This window comes from Ascaphus truei, chromosome 3 (genome assembly GCF_040206685.1).
Source record: "Ascaphus truei isolate aAscTru1 chromosome 3, aAscTru1.hap1, whole genome shotgun sequence".
Lineage (NCBI taxonomy): Eukaryota > Metazoa > Chordata > Amphibia > Anura > Ascaphidae > Ascaphus > Ascaphus truei.
In genome coordinates this window covers 270,855,357-270,868,952 of record NC_134485.1, presented here as the reverse complement: position 1 = coordinate 270,868,952, position 13,596 = coordinate 270,855,357, and the positions used below count along the sequence as shown (strand labels likewise).

General features: G+C 40.4%; 1 protein-coding gene across 5 annotated transcripts in view; it reads left to right on the top strand.

Annotated features, from left to right (window-relative positions):
- Positions 1-1,899: 1,899 nt before the first annotated feature.
- CLYBL (citramalyl-CoA lyase) overlaps positions 1,900-13,596 on the top strand; it is a 422,234-nt gene continuing 410,537 nt past the window's right edge. For all 5 annotated transcript variants that reach the window (XR_012799903.1, XM_075590782.1, XM_075590781.1 and 2 more), the window contains exon 1: positions 1,900-2,037. Coding sequence is in view for 4 of the 5 variants with exons in the window: in XM_075590782.1 (XP_075446897.1) it covers positions 1,994-2,037 (44 nt within the window). In the remaining variant the exon portion in view is untranslated. The remainder of the gene's footprint in view (positions 2,038-13,596) is intronic.

Sequence of the window (13,596 nt, the reverse complement as noted above, 5' to 3'; positions counted from 1 at the left end):
CGGGTCGTGACATCACGTGACCCCGCTGTGTAATTTCACGCGCGTTGCCATGGCGAAATGTCACAAGACCCCACAGCGTCATTTGAGCAGGTGAGGGAATTGCAGAGGCCTCACACCTCCCCGGCATTTAATTTAAATGCCGTAGGGAAGAGCATGGAGCCCCTGTAACCACCGCGCCCCCCCTAGAAATTCTCACACCCGCCCCCTCCAGTTTGCGCACCCTTGCTTTCGCTAATTGCAAATATAGGATAAGTATCTGTTGTCTAAATTTAACATAGGTTGAACTTAATGGTCATATGTGTTCAACCTCATCTACTATATAACGCCTAAATATGGAACACACCAAAGCAATGGCCCTAATTCTCCATAGGCGGATTGTCCCCGGGATTGACAGTGCTCAGGAAGCAGTCCTAAGTGTGGGGCCATCATGACCGGGGGGGCCAGGCTCTCCTCTCACCTCCTCGTGTCCCATGGCTTCTCTCCTTCCCACCAGTGGGAGCGGGGGGTGATGCGGTCAGGGGGCAGAAGGGGAAGGGCATAAAGTCCGAATTTTGAGGTGTTTAATGGTGTTTCACCATTAAATACACTGTCCCATATGGCAGGAAATTTAACTAATAACAGTGATGTATTTTATTTTTTTTAATAGTTTTATTGACACCATTAAAAAAATCAGATAATCATAAAGTAATTGTCAAATTCTGCATCAGAGTATAGGTAAGTAGCAATGAAGGGGATAAGTACATCAAGACGCTGCATTGTCTGAGGAGAGGCCGTGCCAGACAAGGTAAGAGGCCCCGCAAAAGTCCCAGCCCGTGCTCTAACAGCGAGTGACATTATGTGACCAAAGCAGTTTGCATTTATTCATAAAGAAATACTCCAGCTCAATCGCCCCCATCTAAAAGTGATATCCAAGTTCATACAGGTACAATTAAATTGAAAGGGTTTACAATAAAAACACCTTTTATTTATTATAAAACTTAATGAAAAAAATGACAAAGGGAAAAACAGCCAAGGTTGCCACCACCCCGGTCTGACCCGGAGACTACGGGCTTCAGCCACTTATCTCCAGGCTACGGGATGAGCCGACTAATCTCCAGGCGGTGGCGGCATCTCCCCCTGCACATTCCGTCAACATGGCTGCGCGACCTCAAATGGCGCAGCGCTGCCATGACAGCGGGACGCTACATGACACCGCATTGCCATGACAACGGGGTGTCACGTGACACCTCGGCGCCCCGTTGTCATGGCAACACACGCCTTTTGAAGACGAGGAGGTGACTGCATCTTACAGGGGAAGATGGTACCGGGGAAGATAGGATGCTGGTAATAAAAATAAATATAGAAAATACATCAATGTAAAAAAAATCTATTGTAAAAAGTCTCCGGGTTAGCCTTAAATAGAAGGTGGCAATCCTAAAAACAGCACATAACCCAAACCTTTTACACAAAACACTCCATACTGACAGGGGCAAGGGAAAATCAATCGGAAGTCGTTTGCAGCAGATTTGCCTGCTTAGTGTGTGTCCCCTGCTTGTGATGACAAGTAACACAAAGTTGGTGCTAGTTGCAGAGCTATACCTGACTTCCTCTCTTAGAAAAGCAAACAGGACTCTGCTCTGTGCACTGCTCTCCTCTGCAGCCCGCTTCCTTTCAAAGGAGAATGGGAGGGACAGGACTGGAGCAATATAATACAACAATGGGGGGGAATTCAAAAGAGGAACAGTAATAAACCATCATGTGTGAGTGTGCAGGGGATGTGGAAAGAAGATAAGGGGATGCAAACCGGCAGACTCATCCAATGCTGTGCATTTCTGTAGCCAGCCATGCCTCGGCACACACGCACTTGCTGTGCTTTCCCTGCCTGCCTCCCCCATCTCCTCTTGTGGCAGTCAGATGAGAATTTCCTCTACTGTCATCTGACCTGAGTACAGGGCTGCTGCTGGCTGGGGCCTCAGGGGGTGGAGGAGGAGGGGCAGTCCCAGTGTGGCGGAAGATGGCGTTGCTGCAAAGGCTGTGGTTCAGTGGGACGGCGACAGTGTAAGTGGATGTTGCTTGTTATCATTGTTTGGAGCGGAAATGACATACGTGGCTGCGTAGCAGATGGATCTGCGGCTGTTCTCGTTGCTCTTCACCTGACACAGCCACGGGGTGCTTGGGAAGGACAGGGGGGGGGTCATGTTCTAGAATCAGAACATCACGAACCTGAGGTTCGGCTGTCGGAACACGTACAAATTATTGCTGATTGTCTTTTGGTTGATCTGGTCCCGGCTCTTTTGTTATTCCGAGTTCTACAACCAGTGCTCCAGGCTGTGACTGGGTTTAGTAATGTGGGCATTAGTAGCCTGTGTTAAATACATGACACTTGTGTCCTCTTCAGAACTATCCTTCCGAGTGGTAACTAAACGCCGAGTCTCGCTCAGTACAGTACTATGATCTGTGGGAACTTGGATTACTGTAAAATTGTTGCAGTGTGTATTTGATAGACGGATTATTACTTTTTGATGAAATCCTTCTTATCACCCCCTAGTTTGACTCTCCCAGTACTATTTCCCCAGCACAGTGTACACCTTGTCATTTATTCAGCACGTGTATGATGCATCATTAAAGTATTGCAGTACAGGCAGTCCTCGTTTTACAACACTTCACTTTACAATGGGTGGCTTATCCAACGCTATGCAATGCATGCCTATATTCATTTTTACAACGCCAAAATGGCTTATCCAACGCTCTTACGACGCTTTGCAAAGTTGTTTGTGTATATATATTATATAATATTATACTATATAATATATTATACTATATAGTATGTTATATTATATATAATACAGTATATACACTATAATTTGTGTGTGCTGCATACCTTATTGCCTGCGTAAAATATTTGGTGTATTTTAGTGTTAAAAATGCCTTCAGGAACGGAACCTTTCATATAAACAGTGTTCCTATGGGAAAACGTGTTTCGCTTTAAGACGTTTCGCTATCCAACGCCATTTTGAGTAACGCATTGTGTCGGATAACTGAGGACTGCCTGTACTTTGTCATACTTCAGCTGTTTTTTTTTTTACTTTTTATTTTGAATTATAATATTGAGACAAGTTTTTGTTGGTCTGTTTTCAGGTCCAATTTTGATTGTGATCTTATTGCATAGTTGTAATAATTGAATGGCACATTTCCGGCAACCTTTTGTATGTGCTTATTTTATTTATCAAATGTTTTACCAGGAAGTAACACATTGAGAGTTATTACCTCTCGTTTTCAAGTATGTCCTGGGAACAGATTGATCTGGGAAATACATGACTTAATTTAAACTTTCAGTCTCCAGGTTTTAGAATGTACATACAGCAACGTTCCCTTAAAGCATGTGCAGTAGCACTAATCTGAATTTACAGGTGACATAAGAATATGGCTCATGGTACAAAGCAGAGAGGTTTAGTAAACCTAACAACAAATATTTTTTGACACATCAAAAGTTCCAACCTGCGCAAAGTACAGTTATTGTCTAAGAACTGACAGATAAAGATAAGTAGTAAGGTTTCTTTAAAGAATATTCAGTCTCTTCAGAAATTCAGCAGTCATTTTTACTGGTGCTTGGTGCTACTTTCCATAGATACTCCCAGTGGAACATGGCATAAGATCTATAAGATAAAAGGGCACAAGACACAGATCCCCATGGTGCAGGACCATTAATGTTTATGGATAAAAGCAAGGTGAAATACAATTCACAAAATTAACATTTGTTTTTCCAGGCCTGTCATAATTTGATGCAGCTCTTCCCTGTTGCTCGGAAATTCTCCGGGACCGCTGGGGGCCTCCTCACTCCTGCTCAGTGTTTCCACTTTCAAATGTAGGATTTCCTGGTCCAAATCCTATATTTCCTGGTTAAAAATACCTGTCGAAAAAGTTATTTAAAAATCGTTGATAAGTAGATGTGACAACAGTTTTAACTTGGAGGCCGCCTCTCTGTGATTTCCTTGTCTGTTCTGCAGTTAATAACCCTGCTGCAGTCAGTGTGTCACTGTGTTTGCACCCAAGGCCCTCCCCTGTGGGCTGGCTAACTGAATGTGACCAACGTAGCCCCATCTCATCGTGATGTTCTCATATAATAAATATATCCAGGGGTGTAGCCAGGACTGTGGCTAAGAAGGAACCAACACAGCGCAGGCATTTTACCAATACAGTCTGGTTATATTACTGATTCGTTGAAGTTTAAAAAAGCAGCCGCAATAGCTCCAGAGAAAAAGTCTTCGGCCGAATGCAACTCGGTATGCAAATTAGTTGCTTTCCCGCAATAACTAATTGCATGCTATTTAACCCTAAACTAAGTCTTTGATTGACATGATTTCCCCCCAGTAACTCCATTCTACCTGGGATGTTGTAAGTTGTTGGACTTTAGATATGCAACAATTCTTTCAGGGAAATAGCAAGAGCCACAGCGCTCAGTACATGCATCTTGTGTATGATAATATTTGGAAATCCATAAATCCGTGTTCCAACAAGTAAAGTAGATGTTGGTGCTCTCTCCTGAAGGTGGACTTCCGGGCTCCTTGCAAGAGTAATGGTAAGTAGTCAGTGGATCATCAAAAGAAGCACATTTGTAGTGAACACCTACGCTGTTTAAAACTTAGCATTTCATATATCACTAAAATAAATCACAACACATGAATAAGTGACAGCGTGAAAATAAACACATTTAATATAATAAAATCACAGGAAGTGTGGCTGAAACATATAATGTCCTCGGAGAGAGAGACCGTGGTCCCTTTGACTGTGAGGCTGAGTTTAGTAATACTCTAATGTATCCAGTAATGTTGATATATTTAATGTTGGCAACATATAAACTTGGGATCCCTACTTCTTTTGATGATCCACTGACTACTTGCCAATGGATCTTCTATATGGTTACTCATTGTCCTAAGGACATACTGTAGGTCAGGCCTGAGCCACTAATTGAGCCAGCTGTGCTGAAGTAGGGATATCCTGAAAACCTGGCCTGTTGGCGGCCCTCGAGGACTGGAGTTGGCAGGCCTGCTGTAGGTAGTACCCGTTGTCAATTTCTCAGGCAATTAGGCACTTGGTAATATTGTGGTAAAAATTACTCCTTTTACCACAATATTTTGAGCTTGCTGCTTGTAGAGCGGTGTGATCTCTCTTGGTTGTGTATCTTTGCAAGAGTAACATCCAATAGAGTTCCAGGAGCATGCAAAAACACCCATTTTCAAACATGAAAATGTTAAAATAAAGTACTATATTTTATATATATATAAATGTCATCCTCCAGTCATTTTTCCCTGACAATGGAAGCAACTTCCAGAAATGCGTTGGGCTGGTCCATGCGCACGGAGGACCCTCAAGGGTGAAGTCACCAACGCGACGCTTCTAGGTTTGTGGGCTGGCATCTGCCAATCGGCTGTGAAACATTGTTCCTCTGCATCCTTGGCCTGGCCGGGGATGCCATATGGAGAAAGCACCAGTGAGGGAGGTGCATGCCTGCCAGCAAGACGAGCTCACAGGGACACTGCACTCTGCATGCCTCATCTTTTGTGCTTTAATGGAAAGCACACGGACATGTAGGTTCAACTGACTTGTTTTAAGTATTGCTTTTTTGAATAAAGTGTACTGCACTATTTTGGTGTATTTTTGAGTGCTCCAACTCTATGGGATAATTTTTTTTTCTGCAGTGTTTCCATAAATTTCCCCACTGCTGATGTCAGGTTCACTGGCTTCTGTTACCTGCCTCTTCCCTACTTCAAGTAAGAATACATTCGTGCTTTTTTTTTTAGTCATCTGGAAATACACCTGTTAAGAGTGACTGGTAAACATTTGTTTTAACTGGGTCGTCAGCACAACGTTTTTAATATCCTTGACTGTATCCTGTCTGGAACCATTGACTTGTCCGCTTTCAGGTTAGAAAGTAGCATTAGGACTTTCTCCAATGTAAATAGCATAGTATCCGCCTCTTTGGCATTTATATTCATGTCGCCTTTTTATCCCTCGCCTTTAACTTCAACCGTGAAGACTGAACAGAATAGTAATAATAATGATATTAAGGTTGTCTGCTATACCTTTTTGTCTCTCTCAACATGACTGCCCACCACTGTCCTTTATTTTTACTATTCCTCCTTTCTCCTTTTTCTTATATACCTGGTTTACTGGTAGGGCTACTTTCCAGTTTGCTTCAGCCTTTGTTCACCTGATTACTTTCTTTAGCCTTTGTGTGCCTGACCTGATATAGTTATCAACCTTCCTTCTTCTGCCTGTCTACAGTATATTCTCTGAAAGCTTTTTGCCTTCACAATACCTGCTCCTGCCTTGACTACGTATTGACGTTCCTCTAAGTGTGTATTTACTAACCTGCCTGACACACAGGTCTGTTCTTTTAGTATTGCATCTTTTTTTTTAGTTTTTTTCCCCCACTGCTCTTGTACTCAACTCAAATACTGCCACCCTGCCCAAGAGTCCCTTAAATATTTTCCCATCTCTAAAATGTCAGCCCTCCTAAAACCTAAAGCCTTAGTTTTTTTGTGTGGCATTATCAATCAGTGTATAAAGACAGAAGCTAAGTTCTCATCACCCACAATTACATCTGATACTCTATCCCCATTTGTAAAAGTTTTTTTTTTTATTATACTCTAGATTGAAGCAGGGGGTCTCTGGAGCTGAACCCCATTAATTTCAGCTCTGGGACCTTCGGTGGCGCCAGCTGGGGTTTCAAGTTTAAAGCTCCTGCGTCACGCGTGCTAATAGGAAGCTGATGACGTCACAGCATCCTATTGACCTGCAGGGTGCAAAAGCTTTTAAACGCCACCATATTGTGAACCTTGGTAGCCGAACGGAGCGACTACCGGCACCCCCTATGGGAGGTAGGTATCAAAGAAGCTGGCGGTCCCTGCAACTGAAATTAATGGGGTTCAGCTCTTGAGACCTCCTGTTTCAATCCTGTGTAAAAACAAAATCGTTGCCACTTTAGGTCTAGTATTACAGTACTTCCTTATGGGTCCTCCCCCCCTCAAAGGAATCCAGGATCTCCCTGCTTTTGGCTGTGTCTGGAACAGACATACACATCTGGTAGATTGAAGTCTCCCTCTTGTGGCCAATCACTCATCCGTCTGAAACCCAATCTTGTTCAGAACTGGAAGACCCTGTTACATATCGAAACACCACTATACTGTACTATACAGTATTTGTTGGTGAAATTCCACAATCTGTTCTATTGGGAGCAGGTCAGAGTAAAATAAGTAATTGCTCTGATAGAAAAATATTGAAGCATGGCTATGATAAACTCCACCTCCCATGAATTTTAGTCACATCTCAAGCAATTGCTATATATTTTCCATTGTTGTGAGTTTTTGATTAAAAAACTACTGCATAGCAACGGAATACATACTAACTTTTTTTTTATTTTTTAAACGAAAGTTGCTTTTATTACTTTAATAGGTCATAGCTCAAAATTATACTAAGAAAATGAGCACATCATATTTTTGTTCGTTAGTTGTATTTTGTTATTTTTTAAATATGCCTTGACACTGACGAACAACATGAGCACACAACTTTAGTCCTGTAAAGCAAGAGGTACACACACTAGATCCTGACACTGGTACCTTGTTATTCAGTGATAGCTCGGGACCAGCAAACCTGATAGAGCAGCGGGACTATCAAGATGCCTAATGACAAAGAGATGGGGAGGGTAGTGTTAGTTGCTGGGTGTTTGGGTTGGACTGTCGTTAGGTTCTTCGGTCCGTCACTTGTTTTACAGTGGGCCGCTAACAATGTGAACCTTATTTGTATAGCTGACTGATCCTCAACTAAGGCAGCCCCCCTATGCTTCTCTTTTTTTACGACCCCTTGGGAGTACCCACGTTAAAAATCATGTTGATAATTAAACATTTGGTAATATTTTTTATATTTGTGCTCAATGATTTTTACATAACGAAAAAAAACAAACAAATGGTAAAAGTACTGTTGTTACACACGTACTAACAAACACCTTTCTGACATAGTGACCCATAAAACAAGCAGGTACAGTAATTACTACTGACTGGTAGTATATTTATATATATAATTAACACACTGTATTTACTCTCCAACCATGTCCATGTCTGTTTTTTCAGTGGCTCTAATTATTTGCTATAACTCATAGATTACTGCTACTCTACAACAATGGCCTCTCCACATTTCTTGTGTATTGCATTTTTATTTAAAAAAAATAAATTATGAAATCTCATGTTGATTTTCTCCTGAATTATATTTTTTACTAGCATCATTTTGTAAGAGTAAAAGTCCTTCTTTTTTTTTATTTTTAGAAAAGCAGTGAAATTACATTTATTTTTGATAACCTATAGAGTCTAATAAGTGAGCATTGAACTTTTTCTTCAAATTTTCCTCTGTCATTATGCTGTGAAATGTAAGCTGCAGTGAATAATAAGGTAGGACGAACCATAGAAAATAACTTGGAGATCAAGTCCTTTTAATTCTGTAGCTCCATCAATAACCGGGAATATAGCTAAGCCTTCTCGGGAGACTCCCAGCGGGATGCGGATCAAAGCTAAGCTGTCTAAATGCGTCTGCATGCCTGGGAGGTATCCAGTGGTAACTCAAGCGCTGATAAGTGGAAGATCCACTATTGGGAATAAGGTAATGGTGCAAGATTATACTTTATAATGGGGGCTTGGAATTGTCCTGCATTACCTTCAATTTCATGTCATAATTTTGTGACACAAGAGGTGAGGAAAATTGATGACTAGAAAGAGAGAAAAGATTAGACCAGAGGTAAACATGTCGAGCTGTGAGCTGGTAGCCCAGAAAAATAGTTTCATGTATGCTAAACTTTACCTTTTCTTAAATTATGTTTGATGCACAATATTCTAGGTTTTTATTTTTTTTTAAACATTTGTTTAAGAAAATGGTGAGAAATGTATTCTTTTTGAGCTGTTATTTTTGTGTAATATTTTTTAGTAATGAAATACTTTAGATTCTAGTTGTTAATCTAGTCGATTTTATATATTATAGAAGTCTGGTTGAACAAATTTGAATTGATCATAGAAAGGGGGATTAGAAACTCTAAAATGTTAAATACATTTAACAGCAAAGTCCATATTCTCATCATGAACGTCAGTGTGGTGTTCATGGTAAGTAGTGTTATTAATAATTGAATACTAATATTTCTTAATTAATAGTAATTATTGAGAACTCTGTTTCCACACCTTCCTCCTTATTTAGCACTTAGTTGTTCTTGTTACTGTATCTATTTTTACACCCATTTTAACACATGTATGGTCTAGCAGCTTAATACATAGTGTTTCTTGTTGGTTAATTATACGTAAGATCAGCTGCTCTGAACACCTAAAGTGGTACAGAAAGCTTCCTTCTTTAAACATCTGTGTATGAGGTATCATTTCTGCTCCACCATTTGTTGGTTTCCTCGTTATAACATGTAAGGATGCACCAAACATATACAGGCCTTCCCCCGCATTAATGTACGCAATGGGACCAGAGCATGTATGTAAAGCGAAAATGTACTTAAAGTGAAGCACTACCTTTTTTCCACTTGCCGATGCATGTACTATACTGCAATCATCATATACGTGCATAACTTATGCAAATAACGCATTTGTAACAGGCTCTATAGTCTCCCAGCTTGCGCACAGCTTCGGTACAGGTAGGGAGCCGGTATTGCTGTTCAGGACGTGCTGACAGGCGCATGCGCGAGCTGCCGTTTGCCTATTGAGCGATATGTCCTTGCGAGTGTACTTAAAGTGAGTGTCCTTAAACCGGGGTATGCCTGTACTGTACATATTATCTGTAAGCTTTTAAAAATAATGCTGAAGTAAAATGTTTGAAGAGACAAATACACAGCTATTTAAAATCATGACTTTTTAAGAGAAAGTCGATGCTTTGGAACAGAATGAGAAAAGCAGACTAGTATTAAGGAAAATTATCAAAACAATGAGGAATGTTCAAGCCCCAAATGTGTGTGTGTGTGTGTGTGTGTGTGTACAGGCATACCCCGCTTTAAGGACACTCACTTTAAGTACACTCGCGAGTAAGTACATTTCGCTCAATAGGCAAACAGCAGCTCACGCATGCGCCTGTCAGCACGTCCTGAACAGCAATACCGGCTCCCTACCTGTACCGAAGCTGTGCACAAGCGGGGAGACTATAAATCCTGTTACACATGCGTTACTTACATCAGTTATGCACGTATATGACGATTGCAGTACAGTACGTGCATCGATAAGTGGGAAAAAGGGAGTGCTTCACTTTAAGTACATTTTCACTTTACATACATGCTCCGGTCCCATTGCGTACGTTAATGTGGGGTATGCCTGTATAGCTCCCAAGGTCACCTATGTTTAGCTTCATTGGTATGACCCACTTAACCACACTAACCATGGGAATTTCTGACGACACTCCCGGAGAATTATGCGTTCGTTTAATGGGGGGGTCTGATCTTCGTTTTGTACATGGCGAGTACACCTGCGGTGTCACTGTCAACCCCGCCTGTTGATGAGGGGGTGTATGGGATATAGATAGTTCTGGTTCTTCATGCCCTACTTTAGAGGCGCTCACGCCAAGTCTGATGAATTTCGGCGTAAGTGTGGAGAGTGACGTGTGTCTTTCTATACAGGATGCTCAATGTGTGCGATCATAATGCCATAAATGTATTTTACCTTCTTCATGTGAGACGTTAAAATAAATATATCAATTATATACAAGATACATCAAACACACAAAATCCCTAACAATCAATAATAAATAGCCCAAACGTTAGTAAATAAGATAATCTCTTAAAGTTTAGCTCATAAAATTTAGATAAAAGAATAAACCAATTTGGAAATAAAATTTGTCAAGTATAAATCCCCCAAAATTACTTTCTTCCCATAAATTACCTTCTTACCTGCAGTATTTTGTTTTATCCCCACTGCCACCTCCTGTGTGAATCCGCTCTATGCCAATCACTATAAGATGCAGAGCTGTCAGTAAATTCTTCTTCTCTGTGTCTCTGTTGTGTTCTCAGCATCCTAACAATATATTTAACACCACATGAGCATATTAACATATAAACAACTTTTATACTTTTGCAATTGATGTAATCTTTTGTAAAAACTCATATGTGAACTAGAATCGGCAGTGTTCGACAAACCTATACATTTGCTCGCCCCGGGCGAGTGGATTTAACCCCTGGGCGAGTAAATATTGGCCCAAACAGTACACGTTTGGTACTAGGTGGCGAGTAGATTTTTTGGTGATTTGTCAACCACTGAGAATCGGTATACATGAACCACACCTAAACATGGCTAAAAGGTCACCATAGCTACATCATTAAGATTTTACATCACATGTAGACTATGCTTGGTTTCGGGGGAATCGTGTTCTTAAGGTCCTTATCCAAACCCAAGATATGCCAATGTTTGTTCAAAATAGGCATTACTTCTCTAGTTCGTTTATTAAGTGCAAATGAAGCGAGTCTGATAAACAAACACACACACAGTACCTGCAAGTTCAACTCAAACGTGTGTGTGTGTGTGTGTGTGCGCGCCACTGGGTTTGTGACCTAATGTATACAACAAAAGACAAAGCCCCAAAGCTACATCCAATATAATAAATGATATAGTTACAGACTTCTCTTTTGATAAGAACGGGTCATTTAGTAAAATTATTTGACCAAAGCATTTTAAGTTTATAACCACACCAAGGTATGCCCCTTTTGCAATTCCTAACACGACCTGTAAACGTTCTCTTTACCTCTCGAATGGAGGAAGAAGTCTTAAGACTGGTCAGACTCTCTTCAGTACTTTAAAGCAGCAATTCCATCTAACAACCTCACCCCCTTTTATTTATTTGTTTTACAGCATGGGATTAATGCAGTTTAGAGCTGCGAGACCTTCCTCCCCCACCCTTTTTTCATGTTGTTACTCCATGAAAGTTTGAAGTGATTCAACATCCAAACATACCAACATGCGGTTGAGAGCTGAAAGTGTTGCCCCAGTGGGTCGCCTGTTGCCCACCAATGTGCTACAAGGTATCACAACCTATAGAACATAATATTGTCCTTTCTCCATGACCAATATGGCTAAACTAGAGCTTTGAACTACTTTCCATGAAACAATTCATTATTATTTTTTTCCCCTTCAGAGCCTATAAAATATTTATATATAAACAGATAGCGATTGTAAAAAGTTTCCAAAGCATGGACGGCGAGTAATAAGCTGTTCTTGTTTAACAGTCATTTGTGTAAATGGCTGGTAACCCGTGATAGTGACTCACTGTAGTGACTGCAGACTTTCCAATAGAATCAATTTATGGTATTCAATCTCAAGAATGGCATCATTTATATTATATACTATGCAAGCTTAAGTGAATGATGTTGTCACTATTATAGACTATCAAGACTAAATAAAAGTAATCGTTTTTCATGCTTTTGAGAATTTTATCACAATCACACAGCAGCAAATGTTTCTCTTGAATGACTAACCGTTAGATTTACAATCATTACTGCCTTGTGGTATATACGTAATGTTTTCAGCTTCCAATTATTGTTAGGAAGCATTGTTTTTTAATTTGAGTTCCAACTTCCCACTAAATAAGCATGATATGGCTAAATGGTCTTGCTAATTATTGTTATTGGAAAGCGTGTTTCAAAATGAGAAAAAAAGCTGCCCATAGAGGATTAGTTAGAAACAGTCGTGAGAAACTCTTGATTGAAACAATGTCACTTGGTAAAGTACAACCTAGGACACTACCTGTAGGGAAAGATAAAAATAAAATTCGATGTGTACAGTAAATTGGAAGACACTCAAACTACCAATGCATTTTTATTTAATATGATTGAAAGGTGTGGGTGTATATAATAGAATTTAAATCGAGTATGCTACTGTGGTGTTTGACTAAATTAGATTTTTAAGGGATCGTTGCATATGCCAACACAAATTGAGCTGTTGCAGAAAGAGAGAAGATCTTACTTTTTACAGCATATTCAATGCCACAATCCAGTGTGTAAAATAATGAGAGAAACTTTTTTTACTGGGACGCTCCTCTGCTTTCCAAACTAGGTGACGGATTATGCTGCACACTTCAGTCTTCAGCTTTATCAAATATAGGCACCCCTGGCGACACTGTATGTACACAAACCACACGGGCAGTTCTCCTTACATATCCTTTTTGACCTTTATGCTGCTTTTGATACTGTTCATTATCCCCTCCTGCACACCCTTCATTCTATTGACCTCCGTGACATTGCCATCTCCTGGTTTACATATGACCGTACTTTTAGTGTTTTTGTGGCTGGCACTTCCTCTTCTTCACTCCCACTCAGTCTGGGTACCCCATGGCTCTATTCTAGGACCTCTACTCTTCTCTATTTTATACTTGGTAAACCAATACAGTCATTCAGTTTTCGCTACCAGCTATGTGCTGATGATACCCAAATCTAGCTCTCCCCTTCTCGTGTCACTAACTATCTTCACATTGATGTCCAACCACTATCTTAAACTTAACATGTCAAAAACTGAATTTCTAATTTTCTCATTTTTAAATGGAATCCCCCTTTTCTTGACATAGTCAGCAAAGTCCTGAGGTGAAATTGAGGGGAAAAAACAG